General features: G+C 42.4%; 2 protein-coding genes and 1 non-coding gene across 3 annotated transcripts in view; 2 read left to right on the forward strand and 1 right to left on the reverse strand.

Annotated features, from left to right (window-relative positions):
• Positions 1-4,219: 4,219 nt before the first annotated feature.
• Positions 4,220-4,323, forward strand: LOC129510678 (U6 spliceosomal RNA). Its single transcript, XR_008664647.1, has one exon. It is a non-coding gene; the product is annotated as a U6 spliceosomal RNA (small nuclear RNA).
• Positions 4,324-7,872: 3,549 nt separating this feature from the next.
• GABRA5 (gamma-aminobutyric acid type A receptor subunit alpha5) overlaps positions 7,873-27,694 on the forward strand; it is an 82,866-nt gene continuing 63,044 nt past the window's right edge. Inside the window, exons 1-6 of the mRNA XM_055326508.1 lie at positions 7,873-7,939; positions 9,408-9,467; positions 9,849-10,008; positions 23,622-23,743; positions 26,287-26,354; positions 26,468-26,688. Coding sequence (XP_055182483.1) covers positions 9,923-10,008; positions 23,622-23,743; positions 26,287-26,354; positions 26,468-26,688 — 497 coding nt within the window. The 5' untranslated portion in view covers positions 7,873-7,939; positions 9,408-9,467; positions 9,849-9,922. The remainder of the gene's footprint in view (positions 7,940-9,407; positions 9,468-9,848; positions 10,009-23,621; positions 23,744-26,286; positions 26,355-26,467; positions 26,689-27,694) is intronic.
• On the reverse strand, positions 7,955-8,908 carry LOC129510224 (basic proline-rich protein-like). The gene has a single exon (XM_055326191.1). It carries the CDS (start codon positions 8,906-8,908, stop codon positions 7,955-7,957), a length of 954 nt encoding a protein of 317 aa, XP_055182166.1.

Consider the following 27,694-nt stretch of genomic DNA (forward strand, 5'->3'; position numbering starts at 1 on the left):
GAGAGGATGTGGAAAAAGGGGAACCCTCTTGCACTATTGGTGGGAATGTGAACTGCTGCAGCCACTCTGGAAAGCTGTGTGGAGGTTCCTCAAAGAGTTAAAAATAGACCTGCCCTGCCACCCAGCAATTGCACTGCTGGGGATTTACACCAAAGATACAGATGCAGTGAAACGCTGAGACACCTGCACCCCAATGTTTCTAGCAGCAATATCCACAATAGCCGAACTGTGGAAGGAGCCTCGGTGTCCATCGAAGGATGAATGGATAAAGAAGATGTGGTTTCTGTATACAATGGAATATTACTCAGCAATTAGAAATGACAAATACCCACCGTTTGCTTTGACATGGATGGAACTGGAGGGTATTATGCTGAGTGAAGTAAGTCAATCGGAGAAGGACAAACATTGTATGTTCTCATTCTTTTGGTGACTATAAATAATAGTGAAAGAGAATAGAAGGGAAGGGAGAAGAAATGTGTGGGAAATATCAGAAAGGGAGACAGAACATAAAGACTCCTAACTCTGGGAAACGAACTAGGGGTTGTGGAAGGGGAGGAGGGCGTGGGGTGGGGGTGACTGGGTGATGGGCCCTGAGGGGGGCACTTGATGGGATGAGCACTGGGTGTTATTCTGTATGCTGGCAAATTGAACACCAAAAAAAAAAAACATTAATAAACATAAAGAAAAAGAAAAATAACTAAAACTAGAAAATGAAAATAAATAAATATAAATAAAGAAAATAAAGAAAACTCCTATAACTGAAAAATGAAAAAAGAAAAAATCCATTTCAAAAATGGGCAAATCTGAAGGAGATTCAAGATGGCGGAAGAGTAGTGTCCTCAAATCACCTGTCCCCACCAAATTACCTAGATAACCTTCAAATCATCCTGAAAATCTACAAATCCGGCCTGAGATTTAAAGAGAGACCAGCTGGAATGCTACAGTGAGAAGAGTTCGCGCTTCTATCAAAGTAGGAAGACGGGGGAAGAAAGAATTAAAGAAATAAAAGGCATCCAAGAGGGAGGGGCCCCGCGAGGAGCCGGGCTAAGGCAGGGGTGAGTGTCCCCAGGACAGGAAAGCCCCGCCAGGGAGAAGCAGGACCTTCACCAATCATCCCGGGCAGAAAGGCGCTCACAAGGAGTTAGAGTAGGACCCCAGGAGGGCGGGGATGCCCTCGGGCTCCCTGGGACACTAACAGACACCTGCGCCCCGGGGAGAGTGCACCACACCCCGTGGCTGAGCTCCCTAAAGGGGAATTTTAAAAAAGAAAACCATATCTGAGGGCATCACAATGCCAGATTCCAGGTTGTACTACAAAGCTGTGGTCATCAAGACAGTGTGGTACTGGCACAAAAACAGACACATAGATCAATGGAACAGAATAGAGAATCCAGAAGTGGACCCTGAACTTTATGGTCAACTAATATTCGATAAAGGAGGAAAGACTATCCACTGGAAGAAAGACAGTCTCTTCAATAAATGGTGCTGGGAAAATTGGACATCCACATGCAGAAGAATGAAACTAGACCACTCTCTGTCACCATACACAAAGATAAACTCAAAACGGATGAAAGATCTAAATGTGAGACAAGATTCCATCAAAATCCCAGAGGAGAACACAGGCAACACCCTTTTTGAACTCAGCCACAGTAAATTCTTGCAAGATACATGCACGAAGGCAAAAGAAACAAAAGCAAAAATGAACTATTGGGACTTCATCAAGATAAGAAGCTTTTGAACAGCAAAGGATACAGTCAACAAAACTAAAAGACAACCTACAGAATGGGAGAAGACATTTTCAAATGACGTATCAGATAAAGGGCTAGTTTCCAAGATCTACAAAGAACTTATTAAACTCAACAGCAAAGAAACAAACAATCCAATCATGAAATGGGCAAAAGACATCAAGAGAAATCTCACAGAGGAAGACATAGACATGGCCAACATGCACATGAGAAAATGCTCTGTATCACTTACCATCAGGGAAATACAAATCAAAACCACAATGAGATACCACCTCACACCAGTGAGAATGGGGAAAGTTAACAAGGCAGGAAACCACAAATGTTGGAGAGGATGTGGAGAAAAGGGAACCCTCTTACACTGTTGGTGGGAATGTGAATTGGTGCAGCCACCCTGGAAAAATGTGTGGAGGTTCCTCAAAGAGTTAAAAATAGACCTGCCCTAGACCCAGCAATTGCACTGTTGGGGATTTACCCCAAAGATTCAGATGCAATGAAACGCCGGGACACCTGCACCCCAATGTTACTAGCAGCCATGTCCACAATAGCCAAACTGTGGAAGGAGCCTCGGTGTCCATCGATCGATGAATGGATCAAGAAGATGTGGTTTCTGTATACAATGGAATATTACTCAGCCATTAGAAACGACAAATACCCACCATTTGCTTCAACGTGGATGGAACTGGAGGGTATTATGCTGAGTGAAGTAAGTCAATCGGAGAAGGACATTGTATGTTCTCATTCTTTTGGTGACTATAAAAATAGTGAAAGAGAATAGAAGGGAAGGGAGAAGAAATGTGTGGGAAATATCAGAAAGGGAGACAGAACATAAAGACTCCTAACTCTGGGAAACGAACTAGGGGTGGTGGAAGGGGAGGAGGGCGGGGGGTGGGGGTGAATGGGTGACAGGCACTGAGGGGAGCACTTGACAGGATGAGCACTGGGTGTTATTCTACATGTTGGTAAATTGAACACCAATAAAAAATAAATTGTTTATTAAAAAAATGGGCAAAGCTGTAGAGATGTTACTTGAAGGAACGTATACAAGTGGCCAATATGTACATGATGTGATTCTCAACCTCACTAGTCATTAGATAAATGCAAATTTACACAGCTATTATAAAAACAAAACAAAAATACATATTAGGTGTTATTGAGGATATGGAGAAATCAGAACTCTTGCTCTTAGGAATGCAGAATGCTGCAGCCACTGTGGAAAGCAGTATGTCAGTTCCCCCAAAATTAACCCTATGACTCTACTGGATATATACAGAAAAGAACTGAAAGCAGGGGCTTGAACAGGTATTTGTACACCCTTGTTCATAGCAACATTATTCACAGTAGGTAAAAGGTAGAAACAACCTAGATGTTCATGGACACATGAATGGATAAACAAATTTTCAAGTACATGTACAATGGAATGTTATTCTGCTTTAAAAAGGAATGAAATATTAGTTACATGCTACAACATGTATGAACTTGGAAACATTATGATAAGTAAAACAAGGCAGACACAAAGGGAGAATAATTATATGATTCCACTGATATGAGGTACCTGGAACAGTCAAATCCTGTAGTCACAGAAAGTAGAGCAATAGTTACCAAGAGCTGAGAGTCAGGGAATGGGGGGAGAATTATTTAATAGTTAGAGTTTCAGCTGGGGAGGATGAAAAAGTTCTGGAGATGGTGAGTGATAATTGTTGCACAACAAAGTGAGTGAACTTAATGCCACACAATTGTACAGTTAAACACGGTTAAATGTAAAATTTACATTATGCACATTTTACCACAATTAAAAAAAGATAATTGATTGTTAATGTAAGAGACAATTGAGTAACAATTAACCCATGTAGAAGTAACGTACATGACAACAGCAAATAGAACAAAAAAAAATAGAAATATATGCTAAGATTCATATACCATACCTGAAATGATATAACGTTACTTAAAGGTAGACTATGTAATACTTTAAAAGTATCTATTTTAAACTCTAGAACAAGTAGTAAAATCAAAATAAAATAGATATAACTAACAAGCCTAATACACAGAAAAATAAAATCAGAATAAAAAATTGTAAATCTTTTTAAAAACCTCAATTGCTTCAATTTGTCAGGTAATGTAAGTGAGGGGGACAGGCTAAGTGTACGAAAGAAAAAATAGACTACATTGCTCTAAGGAGCCCATGCCTAATATAAATGGAGTGGGGTACGGTGAGAGGATGGGAATGTATGCCTATTATTGCTAAATCTGCTTTCAATTTTTTCTCTTTTAAGAAACCTGAAGTATTTACTTACTCATTCTTTTGTTTATTTATTTATTTATGAGAAACCTTGCTTTTAATTGTTGTCTCTAATTTATCTCAAATTTATTTTAAAAATAAATTCATCTTAAAACAGAGCTGGCTAATTAAAACATGGTTATAGTCTATATGTGGCCTTTAGATAATTACTATGAGAATTCTAATTTAAGTCAAGTGACTGCTTGATTCAGCAGCACATATATTAAAATTGGAATGATACAGAGATTTGCATGGCCCCTATGCAACCATGATACACAAATTTGTGAAGTGTTCCATATTTAAGAATGAGTGAATGAATACATAACATAAATAAAGTGAAAATAAAAGAAATAAATAATAAATTAGAAATATAGAGTGTGTTTTCTCTGAATGGAGCATTTATTACATAGTGCACCCTGTACCTTCTACCCTTGTTCCTATTCTTTCGTTTTTATTTTATTTTATTTTATTTTATTTTATTTTATTTTATTTTATTTTATTTTAATTTATTTATTAGAGAGAGAGAGATAGCTAAAGACAGCAGGAGTGGGAGGTGGAGAGAAGGAGAAGCAGACTGCCCACTGAGCAGGGATCCCCGATGGAGCGCTAGATCCCAGGACCCCCGGATCATGACCTGAGCTGAAGGCAGATGCTTAACTGACCTAGTCACCCAGGTGCCCCTCTATTGCTTTTTATGATATTGCCTGCCCAAATACTTTTTCAAAGATCAAATTAATTGTCATATTTCCCTATGAATTTTCTTTCTTCTAGTCAGACTTGACCTTTCTGTTTTCTTAACATTCAAGACTCTCTTGTTTCTGTTTGAGCAAAGCACTTAAAAATCTGCCTTGAATACCTGAGAATCAATCAGTTTATTGTTCATTAATGAAATAACTCAAGCATTTATTAAATTCCCTCCATGGGCTGACACTGTGATGTTCTTACCTGCTTTTAGCCTGGATTTGCCTCCTCCCAACACTCTTTCTCTACAGTTGTCAGGGTGAGTCTCTTCTAGAATCATGTCCCTCTCCTGACCAACAAAACTATTCAGTAGCTCCTTCTTGTTTGCAGGAGGAAATTAACTCCTTCTCCACTTTCCTATCTTCTTGTACCTGGCCCTTGTATATCTGCCCCCATCTTACCTCTTGCTTTCTTTGCCCTAATTCTTCATAAATACAAAATTACACACAGTCCCACAAAATTACCTTATTCTATACAAGTGGGCTCTTGATTTAGGACATCCTCCACTCAACTCATCAAGCTCTGCTTCCTCATGGTGACACTGGTTTTCATGTTTTAGCCATCTCTACTACACCTACCTGCATAAACAGAGCCTCCATTCTCGGTCTCTGCTTTGGGTGGCATAGAGTGGGTGTTATTGGGGGCAAGTGCTACACCCATTGCCCAGCTTCCCCAAGTTCAGCTATTTTAGACTCTTGCACTGGAAACTAAATTCTTATGGAGACTGGTTAACCCTAAGGTTATATGGAACTGGGGTGCCCTCTACTGCTTTCCAGAACTGTAACTATTTTGCTTTATGTCATTCAATAAAAGGGAAAAATGCTAATGGAACAAATGGGAATTCAGCTGATAGACTATTATTTCTCAGGGAAACATTGAATTCTATATCAAAACAAAAATTACTAAAATGATAATAAATATTCTTCTAAATATGAGTTTCTATGGAATTTTGTTATGTCATTATTTCACTATCCCCTCAGGTCCATTTGACCTAAGACTCTCTTATATGTTCATAAAAATTAAGAAGAGAGACTGGGTTATCATTTTTATCACATGGAGGAGGTAAGTATCTAAGCCACATGCTTCAGTACTATTTTAAAGATTAGATTTTATTTAAGATAATTTCCATACGTTCAATAATATGCATTGTAATTAAACTGATAGAAGACTTACCCAAAACATGGATATTTTACAATTAATTCATCAAAAGAACAGAAATTCACTTATAGTGGATATTTCATTATTTGTCAATGATACTTTGATAAGGTATTATTGAGAAGAATTAATGTCCATAACTCTCACTAATCCAAAAGTAATCTCTGGCTTATCTGCATTTTATTTTGTTGCAAATATTTCTGAATGATCTTGTTTCATAATATGGAAAACTTTAAATTCACTAGTTATTTGAACTCTTTCATTTGCCTTATGCTGTTTAATCCTGAGAGCAGAGTAGCTGCAACTGGTATATCTAAGCCTAGAATTCTAACACCTAAAAGATGAAGATTATATTTAGTTGATTTTGATTGTTTTTAATTTAATGATTTTGACTGTCAGCAGACTTATCTCAGGGACGGGTCTTTTGAAAAATTAGAAAATGAGGGATCCCTGGGTGACGCAGCGGTTTGGCGCCTGCCTTTGGCCCAGGGCGCGATCCTGGAGACCCGGGATCGAATCCCATGTCGGGCTCCCGGTGCATGGAGCCTGCTTCTCCCTCTGCCTGTGTCTCTGCCTCTCTCTCTCTCTGTATGACTATCGTAAATAAAAAAAAAAAAGAAAATGATGAAATGTATGTGTTCAAGTTAACCAGTTTAGAAACAGAAAATGAGCATTTTATCTAATTTATATTTCATGCAGAATCAGAATTATTGAATACTGTGGCTAAATGTATATTCAGAGTAACACCTCCTGTATATTTGCAAAATTCATACATTTTTAATGTCCTGTTCAGAAATATATTGACAATCAGTCATTTTTGGAGAATCTCAAAATTTTTGAAATGTGCAAAAGTACCAGCAGGTAGCTTGGGTTTGGAATACATGACATGAGTTGAACTGAAGAATAAAGTAACTTCACACCCTGAAAGAGTGTGAGCAGAGTTAGAAATTTGCCTTTTCTCACAATTATCCTGTTGAAAGTGACTATTCACAATGCAGTGTCACAAAAGATGTGGAACAATAGTATAAGTCTCATCATTTTCTGGGTGGTTTAACTTTAAATCTTGAACATTTTCTCCCGGATGTTTTCATAGTCAAGAGGCATCCCACTCCTGAGGAAAGAAGATGCTGCAATCTTCAAATTAAGGAATGTACCTTCTTTTACATCTGTCTTATTTGTGCTGCCTGAAAGGGACCCTATTTCCTTTCAGTTGTCATTCGTGCCATCTCTCTGGCTATGTACCACTGAGACAGACATAACCCAGAACCCTAGGACTGAAGCCCATGTGCATGGGTACCAGTGGCAGTGCACGATGTCCTGGTCCCCAGAGCGCCCCAGGGGGGAGCTTCCGCAGCTCCCAGCGCTGTTCCAGGTCTTCAGACCCACTGTCCCATGATCCCATGATCCCTGGTTATTGACACATGGCTTCTTGTCAAGAAATAACTTCAGGGAAAAAAAAAAAAAATATATATATATATATATATATATATATATATATATATATATATATAATGTTTTGCGATTAGGTAAGGGTTTAATTCTAATCCCAGTTTTGTTCTGGGATTTGCACTCCACCCCCACCCCCCGTAGCTATGAATTGCAGATAAAAAAAGAAGCCTCATTAGAGAGTTTCTTCCTAAAGAGCACAGGAGATGAGGACATAGAGGTGTGTGCTGAGGGCTGAGGAGGTTCAGCAGGTTAGGCAGGCGCTTAGGCTTGGAGCCAAGGAAAAACCTCGGAGAACCGGCCTCTGGCTGCCGCCGTGCGGACACCATCGGTCCCCCCCTGCTGTGTGGAGGGAACCCGCGGTGGTTCCGGGAGGCCCGGAACCTGCTCCCCAAGGCCGTCGGGAAACTTCAGGTACCGCCCATCCCACCGCAGGCCGGGCCGCGGGCCCTGAGCCCGCCCCCTCCGCCGAGCCGGCCCGAGGGCGCATTCGATGAGAGTCTGGCGGCCTCTGCCGGAGCGCCTCTGCAGAGGACAGTCCCTCCAGCCCGGAGACGACATGTGGCGCTCGGGAGAGGTGAGGGCGAGCGCGCTAGAGCCCGGGGCACGGGTCCGCAGGGGCGGCGCGAGGGCCTGGGGCGCGCGGGGCGCGGGGCGCTGTGGGCCGTGGCGCGCGGGGCGGCTCGGCCGCGGAGAACCGGGCGGTGACGCGCACCGGCCTTGCGCGCCTGCCAGCTGTGCGGGAGCGTGGGCAGGAGGGGAGGCGGAGGCCCCCGCCGACGGCTCGCCGCCCCGGCTGCCGGGTAGGGAGATGCGTGGAGGGGAGAGAAGGAGGGCGGCCTCGGCCCGGCGAGCACCTCCCCTCGGGGCTCGGGAGCGGCGAGCCGCACGGCCCGGGAGGGGAGGCGGGGAGCCGGCGGGGCTCCGGGGCGGCCGCGAGCGCAAACTTTCCCCGGGGCACGGCCGGCGACTGCGGGGCACAGCCGGCGCGGGAGGGCAGGGGCGGCCTGGGCGGCACAGCCCGGCGGGCGGGCGGGCGGGGACGCCGGGGCTCCCCGGGGGGGACTGCGGGTGCGGGCACCCTGCCGCCGGCCCCGGAGCCGGGGGGAGGCGAACTCGCCCACCCGCAGGCCCCCCAGCCTGGGGCTCGGAGGCGCTGCCGGCGGGGTGGGTGCGGACCCCGTGGCGGGGTGGCGGGGGGGGGGTGCGGGGCGCTCCAGGCCGGTGTCTCCCGGCCGCCGCGGCAGCGCGCTCCCCGCGGAGGAGGCTCGGACCTGGGGCTGGAGCGGGGAATGTGTCTGAGGCCAGAAGCGAGAGGGGAAGGGTCCGCGAACCGGAGGCGCGGGCACGCGGCTGCGGACCGGGCGGGTGCGGGCGGCGGGCGGGCCCGGCTGCGGCTCCGCAGTGCCGCCCCCGCGCCCACCTGCGCGCGCGAGCCGGAGCGGGGCTGGGGGCGGAAGGGGTGGAGCCCCTGGTGCGGCGGTGGGGGTCCCGGCTCAGGGCGGGGGCGGCGGGCGGCGGGCGGTGCCGCCCCGGCTTCCCGCATGCGGCGCTGGGTGCCCGCCGCCCGGAGGGCCCGGGTCAGGCGACAAGCCCCGGGACGCGAGCAGGCGACCCCCGCACGGCACCCTGCCCTTCTTGGCAGGAGGGCTTAGTTCCTGGGGTGGAAGTACCTGTTGTATGTGCCCAATTCCGGAGTTGGCCTGGGGTCTCCTTGGGAAAATGTACCCGTGAACACGCGGTGGTTCGTCTATCGCACACACCTATTTGCGTTATGCGCATATTGAGAAATATGTGCCTTCGCTGGGGTTAGTTGCAGAGCCCAGGGACTGTGCCTGCCTGGACTTCAGATGCGTTAATTAGGTCCCAGCACAGAGCTCAGAGACTTCCCCAAATGCAATGATTATTAAGTTATTTATTGATGGGGGCAGAATGCTGAGAAAGTGGCAACCTTTTCTTATAAGCAGTTCTTATACTGTCGTGATCCTGTAGATTTGTTTCTTAAATGTGCCTTTTTTCCCCTCTTTCCACATACTTTCTCTCAGCACCTTGCAGAACAAGGAGTAGCTTGCTGGCTTTGAACCCGTGGCAAATATTTCGGAAAGGTAAAATGATTCCACTTGTGGATTTGACAGATGCAAAATACAGTTAATCGGATAACTTCAAACATTTATTCTAATAAGACTATTGGGTCATTTGATAATATGCTGAAAAGTAAAACAAAGTATTTGAGATGCGGAAAAAACCGAATTAGAATGAGTCTGCACTCTGAGTAAAAGTGGAAATTAAGCCCTATTGTAACTCCTTTTCATGCCACAACTTACTGCCCTGTGGACGTAGATAACAACCCAATGTGGAGCTGTGCTGAGAAGGATGGCCAGATCATTTCTTTGTAAATTGTGTGTGCTTGCAGTATGATTTGATTTCAAGAACTATGACACAAGAACATTTATATTATGTGCTTTCCCTCTTTGTGTACCTTTCAGCTTCAAGATCAAGTTGGAGAAAGGAACAGTTATTCTTACAAATTCATCTGCTTCAGCTATTATTCTCATTGGGAATGGACAATGGAATGTTTTCTAGTTTTATCATGATAAAAAACCTCATTCTCTTTTGTATTTCCATGAACTTAGCCAGTCACTTTGGGTGAGTTACCATCTATGCTTTTATCTTATAGGTTTGGTGCACAAGTGCCTTTAAGAAACTTTGCTGACTAGTACATCAGCAAACCCTCCCTTGCTGTCTTTGCAGTCCCCTGCCCTTCAATTTGTTAAAAATAAATAGAGTCCTTGCCCTGCCCCATGCTCTTGTTTTGAGCAGGGCTGTCCCACCTATGGGATCTCTCAAGTGAGTCAGAGGAAAGAAGCAGATTATGTTTTCAGAAATGGAAGCAGAGGTGGTTTCAGAATCATTTTTCTTCTACTCAGGTTAAAACAAGATTCCTAAGTTCACATACATAAAGGACACTTACTACTTGTTAGACAAAATAGTGTTCAGTGTTTTGGTTGCCCTATGTGGTTCCATTATGCAAAAGAATACCCTTAAAACTATACCCACACTGCATGGCATTGACAAGGACCTGTAGTGGTCCTGTCCTGAGCCAAAGGCCTTGAACACTGACCACCCGAATGCAGGCGCAGATATTAGGAAATACACATGTCTGAAGATCTACAAGACACACTGGAGCATCAGGCATTATTGATTCCTTTAAGCTCTTTCATCTTGACCTTTAGGATAAGTGTATTGATTCTAGGTGAATGTTCTTATAGGGGCTGATGTTCCTCCTCTCCTCCGCCCCAAAATTGTTCTGGTTAATCGAAAGGAGTATAACTTGAAGTCGACGGAGTATAATTATGAAATTAAATTTTATGATAAAAGTTGCCAAGCACTTGTTCTATAAAAATCAGTTCCAAAAGTTCCATGATGTACTCTGCACTCCTATAAATTATGGAGGGATCTTGAGCACATGGTGGCTGTCTTACCACCCAGAGAGAAACCCCTTCTCTCTGGCCAGTAGGGAGGACCCTCGCAGGTGCATGACATTCTCTGTCCTGTGGACATTTTCTGCTCTTCTGACCTTTCCTGGTCTCTACAGAGGAGAGAGACTGTGACCATCCTCAAGTGCCAAGGCTGGTAAATGCTCACACTGGGACTGTAATCGAGGTCAGCCAGGGGCATGCCCATCCCTCTGCATTGTGAGGAGGGCAGCACATGCATGCTGACATGCACCGGACGTGCCTGTGCTACAGCCTTTTCAGCCATAGTATTCCCTTGGGAACAGAGCATTTATCGTTATTCTTGCCTTGCTGCTCATCTTGAGTTGATACCTCCCATATCCTGCCTTCAGTTTCCTTATCTGTTCAATGAAAATTTTTCCTTTCCAAAGTCTCTCATAGCTGTTAAATCCTATAAACAATGATGGTCCTGATGTTCCCCTGACTGGAAACATTGAAGTCATACCCAGTATTCACATTTCCAAGTTAATGCATTAGATAGTTAGTATGTTTACTGACATACTTCATATATTTAGCAATAGTTCAGAGGATTGGAAATATTTTCTTTTTAAGATTTTGGTCATATATATTATCGTGAATTTACATTCCGTAGGCATGAAGTTTCTGCAAACTCTCTGGTGGCTGCAAGTCTGAAATACGAAGTAATGTGCATGTGGAGGTTAGCCATTAGGTGCAGCTGTATTTATATCTTATTTAATTTGGTGGCTTTCTGAGGTCAACTTCAAAAAAGATCATTGTTAGTTTCTAGAAGCTACACAGAGCAAATGGTATAATACCCTTCAACCTCCCTAGAGAATTAGCCATTGGAGAAGTTTTGAATTTTAGATATATGCTCAATAGTCCATCCTAAAACAATGCCTACTAACTCCAAAAAATATGTGAAACACAGAATATCACATAAAAAAAAAAGGAAATGTCCTTAATTTCACCACACAGAAACAATCGTCTTTTATATTCTGGTGTCTTCTTCCACTTACCTCTATGTATATTTTTATACAGTTGGGATCATATTGCACCTTCAGTTTTGTACTGTGCTTTTTTTCATGCCTTTTTGTTATTACAGGCTCTTTAGAATATATAATTTTAAAATGGATGCATACTATTACAGTGCATGAATGCTTGCTTCATCATCTGCTACCTCTCTAATTTGGGATATTTACATCCTTTGTGATTATACTGTTATAAATTTTCCTATGTGAACATATTTGGCTTAAAACTGTTTTTAAGTATTTGAGGTCATTTCTATTGGAAGATATTCCTGTAAGTGGAATTTTACATCAAGTTCCAAACCCTGTGTGTCCAGTTGCATTCAGTGAAATAGGGTCTCTAGCAAAGTGGAAAGGTGGGCTTAAGCCTGGCCAGCCGCAAAGCCATTTTAACATTGGGGAGCACAAGTTTCTATTGATTTTCCTTCTTATACAATGCTCCTCTCACTTGCTTATTACTTGAAATGTACTTAAGAATGACTTCGTTAAATTGCAAAGAAAGTTTCATAACACTCATTTGACTTAAAATCTTGACAAAATAATAACTATCACAATATGGAGCACTCATTGCTATGTTACACCTGTTTTAGGTAAATCCTATAAGGAACCTTGTGAACTAAGTAAGCACCATTAGCCCAATCTTATAATCATTGAAAGTGAGAGGGAGGGAGAGCTAACCCAGCCAATAACTGCTAGGATTTCTTTCTTTTTTCTTTTTTTAAGATTTTATTTATTTATTCATGAAAGACAGAGAGAGGCAGAGACATAGGCAGAGAGAGAAGCAGGCTCCATGCAGGGAGCCCAATGTGGGACCCGATCCCAGACTCCAGGATCATGCCCTGGGCCTGAAGGCAGATGCTCAACCGCTGAGCCATCCAGGCGTCCCACTGCTAGGATTTTTACTTAGCACTCCCCAGTGATTTAGCCCCGGTGGCTTTGGCTATACAGAGCTTGTTAGGCAGGTCTGAGTCAAACCAATCTATGGAGGAAGGGAATATAATTCTGGAAGGCATTTTCTGGGTTGGGGTAGAGCGAGTTTTCTGTTCTGAGAATGGGCTGTGGGGTGGGGGGAAGAGTGATGGTAAGCTCTGTTTTTCCCCCTAAAAAAAGAGTTTGTGTGATTTTTGTTCCAGAGAAAGATGAAAGGGGAAGCATGCAAGGCCCTAAATTTGAATGTTTCAGGATAAGAGAAATACTGACTCCTGCAAATATATAAAAGAAACCAGACAACTGGTAAAGAGGGTAACAGAAGACCAGTCAGGGAGCAAAAGGAAAGAGGCAAATGTGAGCTTTTGTGCATAATACTCAGTCTTTGTGATAAGTGTGTGGTTTTGGCAATCAGAAAATTTATAAATGTGATAAATATGATATATGTAGTGATTATATACTTAGTGTGAAGTCGCTTTGAAAATATACGAGTATTGTTTCTTTAGCTTCTCTCAATTTGATCAGCCACCAGCAACTCATTTTCAATAGTTTTTGTAATTCTTTTATTAGTTTTAAGTTATATAACAGAGCATGAGTCAAACATATAATGGAACAGAGGCCTTATTTGACTGTCAGCCTTATGCTATGTCACATTCATGACATGGTATTATTTGAGGCATAATTATTTTAACAATACCAGTAATCAGAAGTACATGGTGTAGAAAAGTTAGTGCAACAGTATTTGAATTAATGTAATGTCAAAATACATAATATTAAATTTAAACTGGAATTAACTTATTGTCATTTGAAAAATCACACTTTATTGGGCTTGATTGACCAATAATAACTTTTAAGGTAAATTTGAGGACTGTCAACTTAAGAATAAGATAAAATCCACTTCCATTCATTTATTAGTATTAAATATATTTTAGGGGTTTATCTATTGGAAAGAAAAACTGCATTAGAATTTTATTACATGGGAGCTATAATTCAAATATACTTTAGAAAACAATGTTTTATAATTAGCAATTAAAACCAGGTTCTTGTAGAAGTAACTTATGAACAGAGACAGATAAAGAATAACTTTACCTAAGGTCATTCTTTGTCTATATGAGTATGATTAACCTGGACCTTTGGTTTTGTGAAGAGAGCTTCTTCATACACATTCTCAAGGACAGTTCTTTTCTTTGAACTAGAGCAGAAAGTATGTTCTCTCTGAATCATTCAAGTTCTCACAATGTCTTTTTAAATGGCAAGTTCTCTCTTGTGAATCCCCAGATGGCAAGTTCTTCCTGCATTATAGCTGCAGCTCATGAGGCCCAGGACAAATTATATATTTTATTCAAATTTTATAATTGTAACAATTATAAAATTGTGGAGAACATCTAAGTGGAGGCTACAGGATTGGCCAGAGATCAAATAGGTAGTTCTCGCAGATAGCAAAAATTTTAGGTGGCTAGGACCTTGCTACACAGTAATGCCCAACCTTTTTTTTAAGGTACCGAAAGAAAATACTTCCATATTACATGCTTTAGAGAGGAAACTTTTAGCATGTTTGTCATGCCAACAGGCAGTGAGCTAAGCACAGCTTAGAAGGACAGTCGGCCAGTGCTGACCCAGCTGACCTGGTCAGGCGATCAGCTCCAAGATGAGTCAATGACTTGTTTCAAGGGGAGAAGGAGAATGTGGGCTTTTGGATTTTTACAAAAGTGCAATTGCATAACATGCATATTTTAATTGGTGTGAAATTTTAGAGGGAAATATTAGAACTGAAAGTAAGAAGAAATCTTATCATAGAACTCTGTTGGTAGTAACAGTAATTATCAGTGTTTATATGGGTATATCTCCTTCATTTCTAGAAGGCAGTTTCAAAACCTGTACTATTTAATTTTCTACTACAACAGGCTCCTTTTATGGATGCAAAAGGTTCAGGCTGAAGGGCATAGGGAAATGTGTCTAAGTTTCATGGGAAAGTGGCAGAACCAGCATTAGGCCCTGGGCCAGTGCTTTCCATTGTAGGACCTTCTCCAGAATGTCCTGATATGTAAGGTGCAGTCAAAAGGGAAAGAATGGGGGTGGAAAGCTATATGCTGAAAACAAAAGAATGTCCTAATCCAGAACTCAAATAACACCGTTCTAAAGATAGTGTGTCTACCACTGCTCGAATAAAATCAAACACAAAATATGTCTTATGAAATAAAATATTATAGAGAAGCAATCATATGAGAAAAAGAAAGATATGCTAGGAAACAGGCTTTAGCAGTTCATTGAAAACTCTATTTTATTTGTATTTGTTTAATAATTCATTTCAAAATCAAAAAGGCAAACCTAACAATAAATTAAATCTAGGATCAGATTATTTTCAATTTTAACAAACAAAAAAATTTGTCCACCACTCTACAATCAAATTGGTTCCTGTGTTAGGACCCCTATCAAATGTATAGGCATAACGATGGGTACCGTTCTGACGGAAAGTAGTCAGGCTGCTCTGATCTCTGTTGCTGCACACTTGTGTGACTGCAGAAGAATTTTTAAACCTGCCTACAACTCAGTTTCCTAATCTCAAAGAGGAGTTAATAATGGATCCCATGTTACAGGGCTGATGTGAAGGATATATTGCTGAATGTATGCTAAATGCTGAAACAAGACCAGGTAGGAGAGGGTGCTAAGTGCAGGCTAGCTATCTTTTTGGATAGTTCTAATCAGGAGGCACCCAAGATTTACTAGACCTACAAGGCAAGCATGGTGCTGGGCCCGGGCCAGAGCACGGCAAAATCGATAATGTTAATCATGTCTGCATTATCTCCCTGGCCATGTAAAGTAGCACATGGACAGTCACAGACTGGGATTAGGGGGTGAGCATCACAAGAGGACATTGCCCTGCTGCTGTATCAGTGTGTATTTCCTATGTGCTGGGTACTGTTCTTCATGCTGAGATCCTGTGGTGGGCAGAGTAGAGCCTGCCTTTAAGAAAGGTGCATTCTCGCGTGCAATGAACAAATACATGTCAGTTGGATCACAATTACTATGAGGAATCCTTCAGAGTAAGAGAAAGTGAATGTGCTGGAGTCAGATGCCTTAGCAAACATCTGAGGGAAGTAAGGACATGAGCATAATGTGTGGAGAAAGTTTAAAGATGAGAGGAGCAGCAAATGCACTGGCATGCTTGGCATGGTCGAGACCACAAGACCAGTGTAAGGAAGGGGAAGATTGGTAGGAGGCATAATCAGAGAGTCAGTGGGGAGGGGAGAGGGGTCAGATCATGAAAGTCCTTGTAGACCATGCTAAATAGTACAGGAAGAGCAGTTGGTTATTATTTTGTAGGTCAAAGAGGGTCTTTGACTGGGTTTAAGTAGGAGTGAGGTAGAATCCCTGCTCCCAGGTATTTGACCTGAAAACATGATGGGTTCAGTTGCCTATTATTAAGCTGCAGAAGACAGTGGGAGAAAAAGTTTTAGCAAAAATTTTGAGTGCAGTTATGGACATATTAAGCCTGGTTAGATATCCACGTGTCCAGACAGGCTGTTGGACGTAGGGATCCAAAGGTCAGAAAAAGATGGGGCCTGGAAACATGAATTTCAAGTCATTCATCTATGGGAGATACTTAAAGCCATTAGTTTGGATGAGTCCCATTAGAGATTGAGTGTAAACCAAATAAAGGTCTTCAACTGTGCTCTCAGTTTAGGAAGGCAAGGGGGTGAGGGCAAGCAAGAGGAGGAGGCCAGTGAAGATAGGAAGAACAAAGAGGATAGCACCCTGAGGCCAGGTGGAGGAAGTGTTGTAAGAAGGGAGATGTGGTCAGGTGAGGACTGAGACTCGATCGTTGGACTTGGCAGTAGCCTCCAGAAGTGAGGTTTCATTAGGATGCAGGCAATGAAAACCAGACTGGAGTGGGTCCAAGAGAAGAGAAGAGAGGCAGCTGAGATTTCTAGTGTAGACAACTCTTCAGTAGGTTTTGAGAAAAGTGGCAAAGAATGGAACGGTAACTAGAAGGGAAAATAAGGTGAATGAGAAATGTCTTAAAGACCTTACGTTATTGCAGATGTAATTACTGATGGGAATGATTAGGGAGGGAGGGAAAAATATGTGTGATAAACACCAGGATGTTTTGTATGCAGCATAGTCACACATATGGGGTATCCAGTGTGGTTGGGGAGAGTCTAAGGAAGTGGGTATTGTTGTTAGTTGAAGGGAGGCCTGTGTTTTACCTTGTAGGCTACAGGATTCTGAGCTGGGCTGCAGTGATAGAGACAAGAGTAGAGGCTACATGAAAGATGAACCAGGGGTAGGTTGAGCACTGTGTAGGGAGCTGACAGGCAGGACTGGGCAGTGAGGCCACAGCAGTGGGAGCAAGCTAAGAGTTCTGGCATACTATTTCATGGCCATGACTTTGTCCACATGAGACACATTTCAAGTCCATGTTTCCCCCATAAAAGGGAAGAACTCTTATTTGGAAACTTGAGATTTTGTCTTTCATTACCTAGCTAGTGTTCACTATGTTTGTACTTTTCTTTTACATAGTTTTTTATTTTTTTTAAGATTTTATTTATATATTCCTGAGAGACACACAAACACAGAGAGAGAGAGAGGCAGAGACACAGGCAGAAGGAGAAGCAGGCTCCATGCAGGGAGCCCAACGCGGGACTCGATCCCGGGACTCCAGGATCAGGCCCTGGGCCAAAGGCAGGCACTAAACCGCTGAGCCACCCAGAGATCCCCCCCTCTTTTATGTAGTTTTTTAAATGAATAAAGTGGTGTGCAATGGAAATTTCAGGAAACATCACAAAATGGTGCCAACTAGAGATACTTATTTAATGAGCTGAGTGACAAGCAAATAAACTGAAGATCTATTTCTCAGAAGTAATGAAATACTGGGGAAAGAATGCAGAAAGAAATGCAACTTAAAGACAGAGCAACTGCCACTTAAAAGCAGTCTAGTTCAGTTCCCAAAGTAAGTTCATTGCCATTATTGATCTCATTTTATGTAAATCAAAAATGGCTGTCAACATAAGCAGAGATAACATCATGAAGAAATGTGTCACTCCCTGCCTTCAGTAGCAACATTTGTGGTACAATACTCAACAGATTTTTCTAAATCCCAGGAATGATGACATAACTGCTGAACTTGTACTCTTTTTTAAATGCCAAAATAAGATGCCATCAAGCATTACCTGGTAAAATGAAGTACCTTTTTTTTTTAATTTTTTATTTATTTATTTACGATAGTCACACACACAGAGAGAGAGGCAGAGACACAGGCAGAGGGAGAAGCAGGCTCCAAGCACCAGGAGCCCGACGTGGGATTCGATCCCGGGTCTCCAGGATTGCGCCCTGGGCCAAAGGCAGGCGCTAAACCACTGCGCCACCCAGGGATCCCCATGAAGTACCTTTAAAGCTGGAAACTGCAGCATATTGTTATTACTATAATTATCATCATTAGAAATTATAATACTGATAGATAAATAGATAAAGGTATGTTGGAATAAAATCCTTTACAGTTCCTCAAAAAGAAACTTACTCCGAGATTGAACTAATAACACAACTCCCCTTTCAGAGTAATGCATGGATTCTGCTGCAGGGTTAACTCTGTATGGTAACTGGTTAATTTGGAGGATGGCTTGGTTGGGATTCCCTATCCTGCCATACTCAGACTCCCTCCTTCATCCCCCCTTCAAATACCTTGTGGATGGCCCCATCCACCTCCACCTCTATCACCCCTGCCACGGCCTGAGTAACTGGCCTCTAGCCTTGCTCCTGCCAAGCCCATCATTCACAAAATGCCCAAGGGCCCCAAGGAAAGAAAGTGCCCTCTATTTAAATCCTTTGAAGCTCCCACTACCTTCAGCATGGACCCTAGGAGTGCAGCATGGCATGTGAAGTCCTTTATGGTTTGATGTGTGCTATTTCTCACTGACATGCATTACTTTACTTTCTTACTCTCTGCAAACATCACTGTTTCCTTTCCTGAGGCCACTGATCACAACCCCTTCATCATCCCTTTCTTTGGCTTGAGACTGGATCCCCATGCTTGAAAGCTCAGGTCAATTCTTTTCCATTAGCCCTGGACAGAGCTCCATATCTTTCCTTTGGTTTCTTAGAATGTCTTGTGTATCACATAGATACATTTACCATAGTCTATTGAAATACTCTGTGATTATGACTGATTCTTTTAGGACACAGCTGTGTCCTACAGGTTAGGGATACTATCTTTGTTCTCTTCACATACTCAGTACTCACCAAAATACCAGATATATAAGGGGTTCATATCCAAAATGCATTTGTTGAACTGAGCTGTTGGAATATGCACTGAGCCCAAACATATACCCTCTTGAAGACATATTGGAGGAGAGACGCTCCCTGGGGTCATTTAGAGTCACTCTGGCAGTTGGCTCACAGAGCAGCCTTTCCATTTCCAATCTAGATAGGCCTCGAGCCACCATGGCTGCACATGAGGATCACTGGGGATCTTAAAATAATACTGGTGCCTTTTTCTCCTGGATCAATTAAAGTTAAGTCTCTAGGGCCTAGAAATCAGAAAGAAGTTAATGCAGGAGTCCAGAATCAAATTCCTTGAAGAAGCCAGATGTAAGACAACAGGAAAGGGTGGGAAATTTACATAATTGCAAGAGTTTACTGTTTCCAAAGATTCTCATATTTATTTTTCTTAAACACTTCATTAAATCCATTAGTGGACCAAATTTCTTGAGCTTCTCATTCCCTCACTCCACCTCATCAGAAGTCCCTGAATGGCCCAGAACTTCAAATCTGATGAAGTAACATTGCATAGGTTTTTGAGAAGCCCTTCCATACCTCTCCATGTCCATCCATGTCCCTGCCCATTGTACAACAATTTTCAGGTTAGAATATAGGGCTCGGTGGCCTAATTTCCTTAGATTTCAAGCTTAAAAAATCATTGTAAGAGTTTAAGTTTAGTTATCAAGTCCTTGTGTCTTTTGTATGGACCGACATTTGAGCAAGGAAATCTAAGGATGTTTTAATATGGATGGTCGGTTCTACATTTCTCTTATGATTCCCTTTCTGGAACATCAGTAATGTGGCAATGTTGGAACTATTTGCATGGACAAAATGTAATGGTTCATATTTTAAGAGAACCAAGTTAATTAATCCTAATGCTGAAGGGTCAGCCACCAAATTTTTCAAGTGTTTCTGATATGTCCAAGACTGTTGTAATAATGGGGAACTGGCCCCAGCTCAAAAAATGCACTCCCCCAGAGAGCTGAGCCTTTAGTTTATCCTTGAAGCAAAATTGTGTACTCACAGTTGACCTAAGGATCAGCAGAGCTTCTTGGTTATAGTCAATACAGTTAAGAAAAACTGAATTGGAATGCTGGCAAGCTCGAGCTTGCCTTCTGAACCTAAATGGAATGAGTCTTCAAAGAGATGAGGGCATCTTCTATTTCCACCTGGAGGCCTCATAGATACAATTGCATTATTGCTCACTGATGGCATAGCCTAGAGTTTTTGTATTGTTTTGTTTTTCGAGTAGTTTCAACTAACCAAAGTAGAACAAAACAAGCTAAAGTTACTCTGTACCTTAGAAACAGTCCTTAAAGATTATGCACCTTGAGAGAGGCACAAGTAAGTTTGCCAAACATCTGTAAGATTCTCCTGTGTGCAGGTATATCACATGCATTCTGTGAGAAGGGAAGGGCCTTTCTATTCATGGCTTTGGAAATGTTGCTTTTCATAAACATGCTGCAAACTAACCATTTTTGTGACCCCAGATGGCCTCCCAGTTGTTCCTGAGAGGAAACTGCAACTCCTGCCCTGACAAGCATTTTCAGAGATTCTTTTAGAATTTATTTCCTTACCTCCTAGGTCCTAACTTCAGTAAATACAGAGAAGTCACAGCAAATCTCCAGCCATGACCTCTATTGTGAATAAGCCCACAAATAACAATAAGACACACTTATGGCAGAACAGGACAGATACTGAAATTCCTCCAAAGAAAGTGAAATGATGTGTGAAGGGGTATAAATATATCCCCTCCCTTTAAAAAAATTTTTGGTCAATAAATAGAAGGTGAGATTTGGAAATCCTTAGCATTGCATCCTATTGCATTGCTATTGGCAATTATTTTGATTTTGTGAAATAGGATTCAGAGCCAGATAGGATGGCATTTGTTTAAACTGTGGTGAAGTAGAGCACCAGAGGGCCAAGGGAAGCAGTGGTCATGAAGATGACCCCAACAAGTACACAGTGTCTGGAACATCTTAAGAGGTCAGTTATGTAGTCAAGGTTTGTCTTCCAACAGCCAAGCCTGTTTGGATCAAATGTAATTTAAGAACATTTTATAACAGATAATAAATAGCTTAGGAAAATATACTTGAAACATTGATACTTTTTTTTCTTTTATTTTTTTCTTATTCATAGTGATATTATTTTTTAATTAAACATTTTTGAAATAGTATAATGTATTGATATGATACATTTATATATTGCAATATGATTACCCCTGTAGTCTTAGCTAACACCTCCATCATGTCATTTGTGGAGACAACATTTTTTGTGGTGACATTTAAGAGTTGAATTTTTGGGCAGCCCAGGTGGCTCAGCAGTTTAATGCCTGCCTTCAGCCCAGGGCATGTTCCTGGAGACCCAGGATCGAGTCCCACGTCAGGCTCCCTGCATGGAGCCTGCTGCTCTCTCTGCCTGCTTCTCCCTCTGCCTGCGTCTCTGCCTCTCTCTCTCTCTCTGTGTCTCTCATGAATAAATAAATAAAATCTTTAAAAAAAAAAAGACTTGAATTTTTAGCAATTTTGAAGTTTATAATACAGTACTATTGACTATAATCTCTATACTGCACTTTAGATCTCCAGAACTTATTCATCTTCTAGTTGCAAGTTTGTACCCTTTAAAGAACATCCCCAGAATTCCCACCCCTAGCTGCTGATAACTGCCATTCTACTCTGTTTCTGGAAGTTTGTCTTTTTAGGCTATACAAGAAAGTGATATGCTTTTTCCACTAGGGTACATGCTCTCCCCCTCTATTCTAAGTCAAACAGCCAGCAAAGACCCCTACCCCCCAACTGGGCATAGCCTAGAATTGAAAAACCAAACCTACTGATAAGGTTATGAACACCATAAGAAGTCGACAGTGAGGCCCAACTAAGTAAGAGCAGTTTACTCAACTGGGCAAGTAGAAAATGTCACAGTTTCTTTTTCTCATAAACCCAGAGGACAGCATAAAGTCTTTTGTCCTGGTATTAGGTCTGTGAGGCTGAGTACTTCATCATTCTAAAGTGTGAAACTTCAGTGGATGTCAGAAAAAAGGGAATTTAATATTTTTAAACACTAAGTCAAGGAATAAAAAAATGGTGTCTGTGGGCTGCATACAAACAGGACTCTTTAGCTCGTTAGAGTTTCAGCTACATGCTTAATGATGATGTGAGAATTAGATCAAAAGAACTTTATACTCTCTCATTCAAAAGGAAATAGCTTTAGAGCAGTAAAGAATTGATCTGTTTAGATGCGATCAATACAAATGGCCGAGTTTGAGTTTCAGGAAGTAGGTGGGGCAGGCATACATCGGTTCTGCCCTCAGCATCCAACTGCTGATGGTAGGTCTCACTCTCATTTCAGACAATTTATGGAAAAGAAATTGCCATAAGTAGAGCTGGGGCACCGTAGCAGGCACTTCAGGGAAGTTCCAGGGATCTCCTCTTCTCCCAAGTGCCGAGGGCGCTAACTTCACAGCCAGATTGCAGCTGCATAAATTCTACTTGAAGCAGAGCCATATGTGTTGGTCAAGTTCTTGGTAATTCCAAACATCTTGCTTTTTGCAACATTTGAAAGCAGCCGTAGAAACCTGTGGTGGGCTCCATGTTCTTCAGGTGTATTACCATCCCCTAGACTTAAGACTCTCTTTCTCTCCCGAATAACTTCCTCAATTTGTCCACATATGCTCAGGGCAGTTTCTCATTTCCATCTGCTCCAGATCATCTCCATAAACTTTTGGTGCTTGGATCTCTGCACTGAATTAGACAGACCAGGACTGTTCTTGGTTTATCTTTGAAGGTTTAGCTTGCTCTTCTTGGGGCTTTACTATGAGTCTGACATGCTGGTCATTCAGAATACTCTGCTTCCTGAGTACCTGATCTGAGGTGATACTGAATAAACCCTAATCAGGGTTTTCAGACTGGTCTTTATAATTCATGATGGCCTCTGGGTCATGTGCTTTGGCTGGAGCTGAATGTACCAGCAATAAGCAGTGCTGATGAGTATGGAAGCCCAAAGACATTTCACAAACTTGATTGTTTCTATCACTGTATGCTCTAATTCTGGCATACTGATCACAGCACAAATACTCCCAATTAGGGCTGCACTGAAATTGAGAGATACTTTTCAAATTATCTTTCAAAATGCATAGTTTTTGAACATCTTCCCCAGACCCCACTGCTCACTGCAGGTGATTCATTAACAATATGAAGACTTGGGCTTCCTGTGTTTAAACAAAACTTCTGAAATGCCCTAAGAGTGGATTGGGCTCTGCTAGTCTATGTGTGATGGCTAATGTTTTTTAAAAATGGCTATAATCTTAATATAAACTGCTCCTCAGAATCAGGGAAGGATGGAATTTAAGCCTGAAATTAGGTTGATTGATGACCAGCCCAGAGCCAGCACAATTTCTGGAAATTCAAGATTTAGGGCTTATCTATGAAAAACAGTAGCCTAGCTTAGTAGCAGAGATTGTTTTCAGGTGTTCTCCCTCCAAGACAAGTCATCATATTATTTCTGGTTTCTGTATTTTGAGAAGAATTTATAAAAAATACTTAATGAAAATTTGAATTCTTGTTTCTCTGTTAAAAAGCTTTGCACAAATGCCAACCAGTTCAGTAAAAGATGAGACCAATGACAACATCACAATATTTACCAGGATCTTGGATGGGCTTTTGGATGGCTATGACAACAGACTGCGGCCTGGCCTTGGAGGTGAGTAGGTTCTCCTCAGCTGCAGCCCACTAGGTCTGTGCTTAAACTCAGTCTCAAGCTCACATCTGCTGTGATTCGGACAAGTCAGTAAAAAGCTTCCTTGCCAGGAGTTTGAACTGATGGTTGTTGCAAAGTCTTGTGCATCTTTTATTGTCATTTCCCAGGTACAAGAAGCTAGGGGGTGTGGTCTCTCTGCAAACTCCCTTTTCCTCAGATCATCCATCCATTCTGCTTAGGGAAGAACCAGTTCTTAGGTATTACTAAAGCCAAGTTTACTTTATGCTAAAAAATAATGTATAATCAACTTCCTGCTCTATTTCTCAAGATTTTATTTATTTATTTTTAGAGAGGGAGAGAGAGAGAGAGAGAGATCATATCATGAACGGGGGAGAAGGGTAAGGGGAGAAGCAGACATTGGGCTGAGCAGGGAGCCCAATGCAGGATTCAGTCCCGGGACCGTGGGATCATGACCTGAGCTGATGGCAGATGCTTCACCCACTGAGCCACCCAGGCACCAAATTCCTACTCTTACATTGGTGCAAATTCTTTCCACAATTCATGCAATTGTTCTTTACATTTCTGTATGTTTAATTTTTTTCACTGGGACCATAATTATTGTATTTACCTTAATCCCATGGAAATTGATAAAAAAAAAAAAGAAGTGGATAGCAAAATGTGCTTTCGGGGCACAATTAGAACAGCTTAATATTGTGGTGAGACTCCTGTGCTGTTTCCAGGCATGTGCCGTGTTCTTAGCCAGCCAGGTGCCCTGGCTGCATTTGTTGTGCATTTGTTAAGTTAGAAATGTGGCCATCTATACAAAGTACATTTTTTAAAAAATGAATCTGTTGTCTCCTGCATAATTCAATTTCAAAAAATCCCCTACAGCCAATTAGCTTGGAAACCTTACATTCAGACCTCTGAATATTGCTGCGATTGTAATAAGGTAATCAGCACATGCAGGCATTTACTGTACCAGAAACTTGGCACAGGCAGCAACTTGTATCCCCTGGCAAGTGAGATGCTAATTCTTTCCCCTCCTCCCTGCCGCTCACTGCACCCCAATTCAGATGTGGTGCATTTGAACTTGCTCCATTAGGTAAGTTAGAGACACTCTAGCCAACTACATTCTTAGAAGAAAAAGCAGTTCTTTTCCATTACTGCATTTTTAACATTTTTCCATTATTGCACTTAAAGCATGAATTGACATTCTCTACCTTTTTAGGAAGACAAGTCCAAAAAGCCTCCTTGACATTGTCTTACTCCACCCTCTGAATTATGCTCCTGGGCCTCCTATATCCAGCAGCCTCTGTCCCTCTGAATACATATATGAGGATCAAAGCATGTAGAGACCAGTGAGTGGTTGCTATATGGTACTCTCTCATTCACCCAGCATGTGGTACACTCCTGTGGGGCAGGAGCCTGAGACCACCACAGAGAGCCAGAGGGGCTGCCTACTGGGTCTGGCATCTCAGTGGGACACAGTTACTGAAAGCACCCAGCATCATCCTAACACCTGCACTCACATAAATACACACGGTGCACATATATGATTACCACACAATGAGATGCCCAGAGAAAAAAACGTTCCCATCTCCCCCTACCCCAGCTGTGATTCAGCAATGCTATCAGTGGTGTGGTGTTATTTATAGTGAACTAGAGTATACTCTGAGTGTGGCCGCCATTCATGACCACAGGAGGTCCCAGGGCCTGGACGATGCCCAGGAAACACATATTGTCCCCCAATATTATTAGCTACTTTTTAGTGCTTTATAGACTTCAATAATTGTAATTCATATAATAATCTGTCATGATGGAAATTTCTAACAATTTAAAAATGCAACATAAGGTGAGACAATTTTTTTTTTAAGATTTTATTTATTTACTCATGACAGACACAGAGAGACGCAGAGACACAGAGGGAGAAGCAGGCTCCATGCAGGGAGCCTGATGTGGGACTCCATCCTGGGTCTCCGGGATCACACCCTGGACTGAAGGCGGCGCTAAACTGCTGGGCCACCTGGGCTACCCAGGAGGCAACTTTTTAAGCGGTCCTGTCCCAAACTACACGGTGGACACTTTTTCATATATCCTTTCCCCAGAGACCACCCAGTTTGTTTAGACCTTCCTTCAGATCTTATCCCTGCATCAAAAGTGCCTACCCCTTTTAAAAGCTGCTGATTATGGGAGAGCGGGTTACACATTGTGAGGTTGGGGGTATTGTTCCAGGCTTAGGGAGGAGGAAACTAAAGTCCACCTGAGGTCTCACAGCCAGATCCCCTCTGTTCATGACTGATTCTCATAGGGCAAGAAATACAATGAGAGCCAACATCCTTTCCTTGCACGGTGGGCATTTTATTTCCTGCTCTAGTTTGGAGCAGCTTGGTTTCATTTGGTGTCTGTCAATAAACACATTATTAAATTCCTGTGATTGCCAAGAGTGAAACTGGTTACTAGACTAAGGACATGAGTACGCTGTGATGGGTGGTTCCCTGTGAACTCCGTGCCCGGTGCCCAGGCAGGAACCTGTGTCTTTGTTTCAGAACGAATCACTCAGGTGCGGACGGACATCTATGTCACCAGCTTCGGCCCAGTATCCGACACCGAGATGGTAGGTCTCAAGGCACGCCCCCCCTCCCCCACATTGCTCTCAGTGGTCTCTGAACCAACTCCCCAAGGGCCTTCTCCGCTGACTTATCACTTGGTTGCCTTCCTTTGCATCAGGAATATACCATAGATGTGTTTTTCCGACAAAGCTGGAAAGATGAAAGGCTTCGGTTTAAAGGGCCCATGCAGCGCCTCCCTCTCAACAATCTTCTTGCCAGCAAAATCTGGACCCCAGACACATTCTTCCACAACGGGAAAAAGTCCATTGCCCACAACATGACCACGCCCAACAAGCTGCTGAGGCTGGAGGACGACGGCACGCTGCTCTACACCATGCGGTGAGCAGCACCTGTGCGACAACAGGGCACAGCGCGCGTGGGGTGGGGTGGGGCCCCCCTGGGCAGACAGGGTGCGCGCTGGAGGCGGGGCTGGGGGGCCGGGCGGGGAAGGGGGCGGGCAGCGCCCCGGGGGTGGGAATCCCCCTGCACAGACCGGGTGCGCGCTGGAGGCAGGGCTGCTAGCAGGGGGTGCATCTGTTCTGCTCTGGAGCACAGCGCAGGGCGCCCAACGCCTCCTTCCTGCCCGGGGGCCCTACAGCCTCATGGGTTCACACCTTGCTCCGTGTGTGTGAGCACGTGCGTGTTTAGGGTAGTTTTTACCTTCTGGCCCTGTCTGATGCCCATGTAGATTATTTACCCGAGCTCTGTAGGTACTTGTGTTTGCTATCTATACCAACCAAATAAAGATGACTATATATCTTTTTTTTGGTTCAACATAGGGAGCATCTTTGGAATAGTGATCCAGATAATGTAAGTTAGGGACATTTTATCTTATAAAAATGTTTATTTAAAAAGCCCAAAGGAGTATCCTTTTTTTATTGCAGTTCTGCCCCCTTTTAAATTAAAAAATAACACTTCTCATATGCTTTGACAACATTTCAATGCTGAGGTTAAATTTTAGTATTTCTAAATTAAAATTATCCATAGTTATTTTTTAAAATTCTGAATTATTCATTGCAATTAAGTAAATCAATACATTGACTGGTGACAAAGACTCCTTTATAGCTTTTCAGTTTCCATGGTGGGCCTAAGTATTTTTGGAAAAAAAATTTTTTCGTTCAGGAAAAAAAAAGCCATAAAGCTAAGTTAATTTTTTTTAAATGACATGTATTTGTACAGTCATTATTGGGATTTCTCTCTCCACCTTACTTAAAATTCTTCGCAATAAACTTTATATTTGAAAGAAGTAATCATAGTGGAAATAACATTGATGCTGTCATCTTCTGAGGCTGCATGTGCTAACATAAGTTCTTTTTTTAAACTTTTTTTTTTTTATGATAGTCAC

Source organism: Nyctereutes procyonoides, unplaced genomic scaffold, assembly GCF_905146905.1.
Source record: "Nyctereutes procyonoides isolate TBG_1078 unplaced genomic scaffold, NYPRO_anot_genome, whole genome shotgun sequence".
In the NCBI taxonomy this organism is placed as follows: domain Eukaryota; kingdom Metazoa; phylum Chordata; class Mammalia; order Carnivora; family Canidae; genus Nyctereutes; species Nyctereutes procyonoides.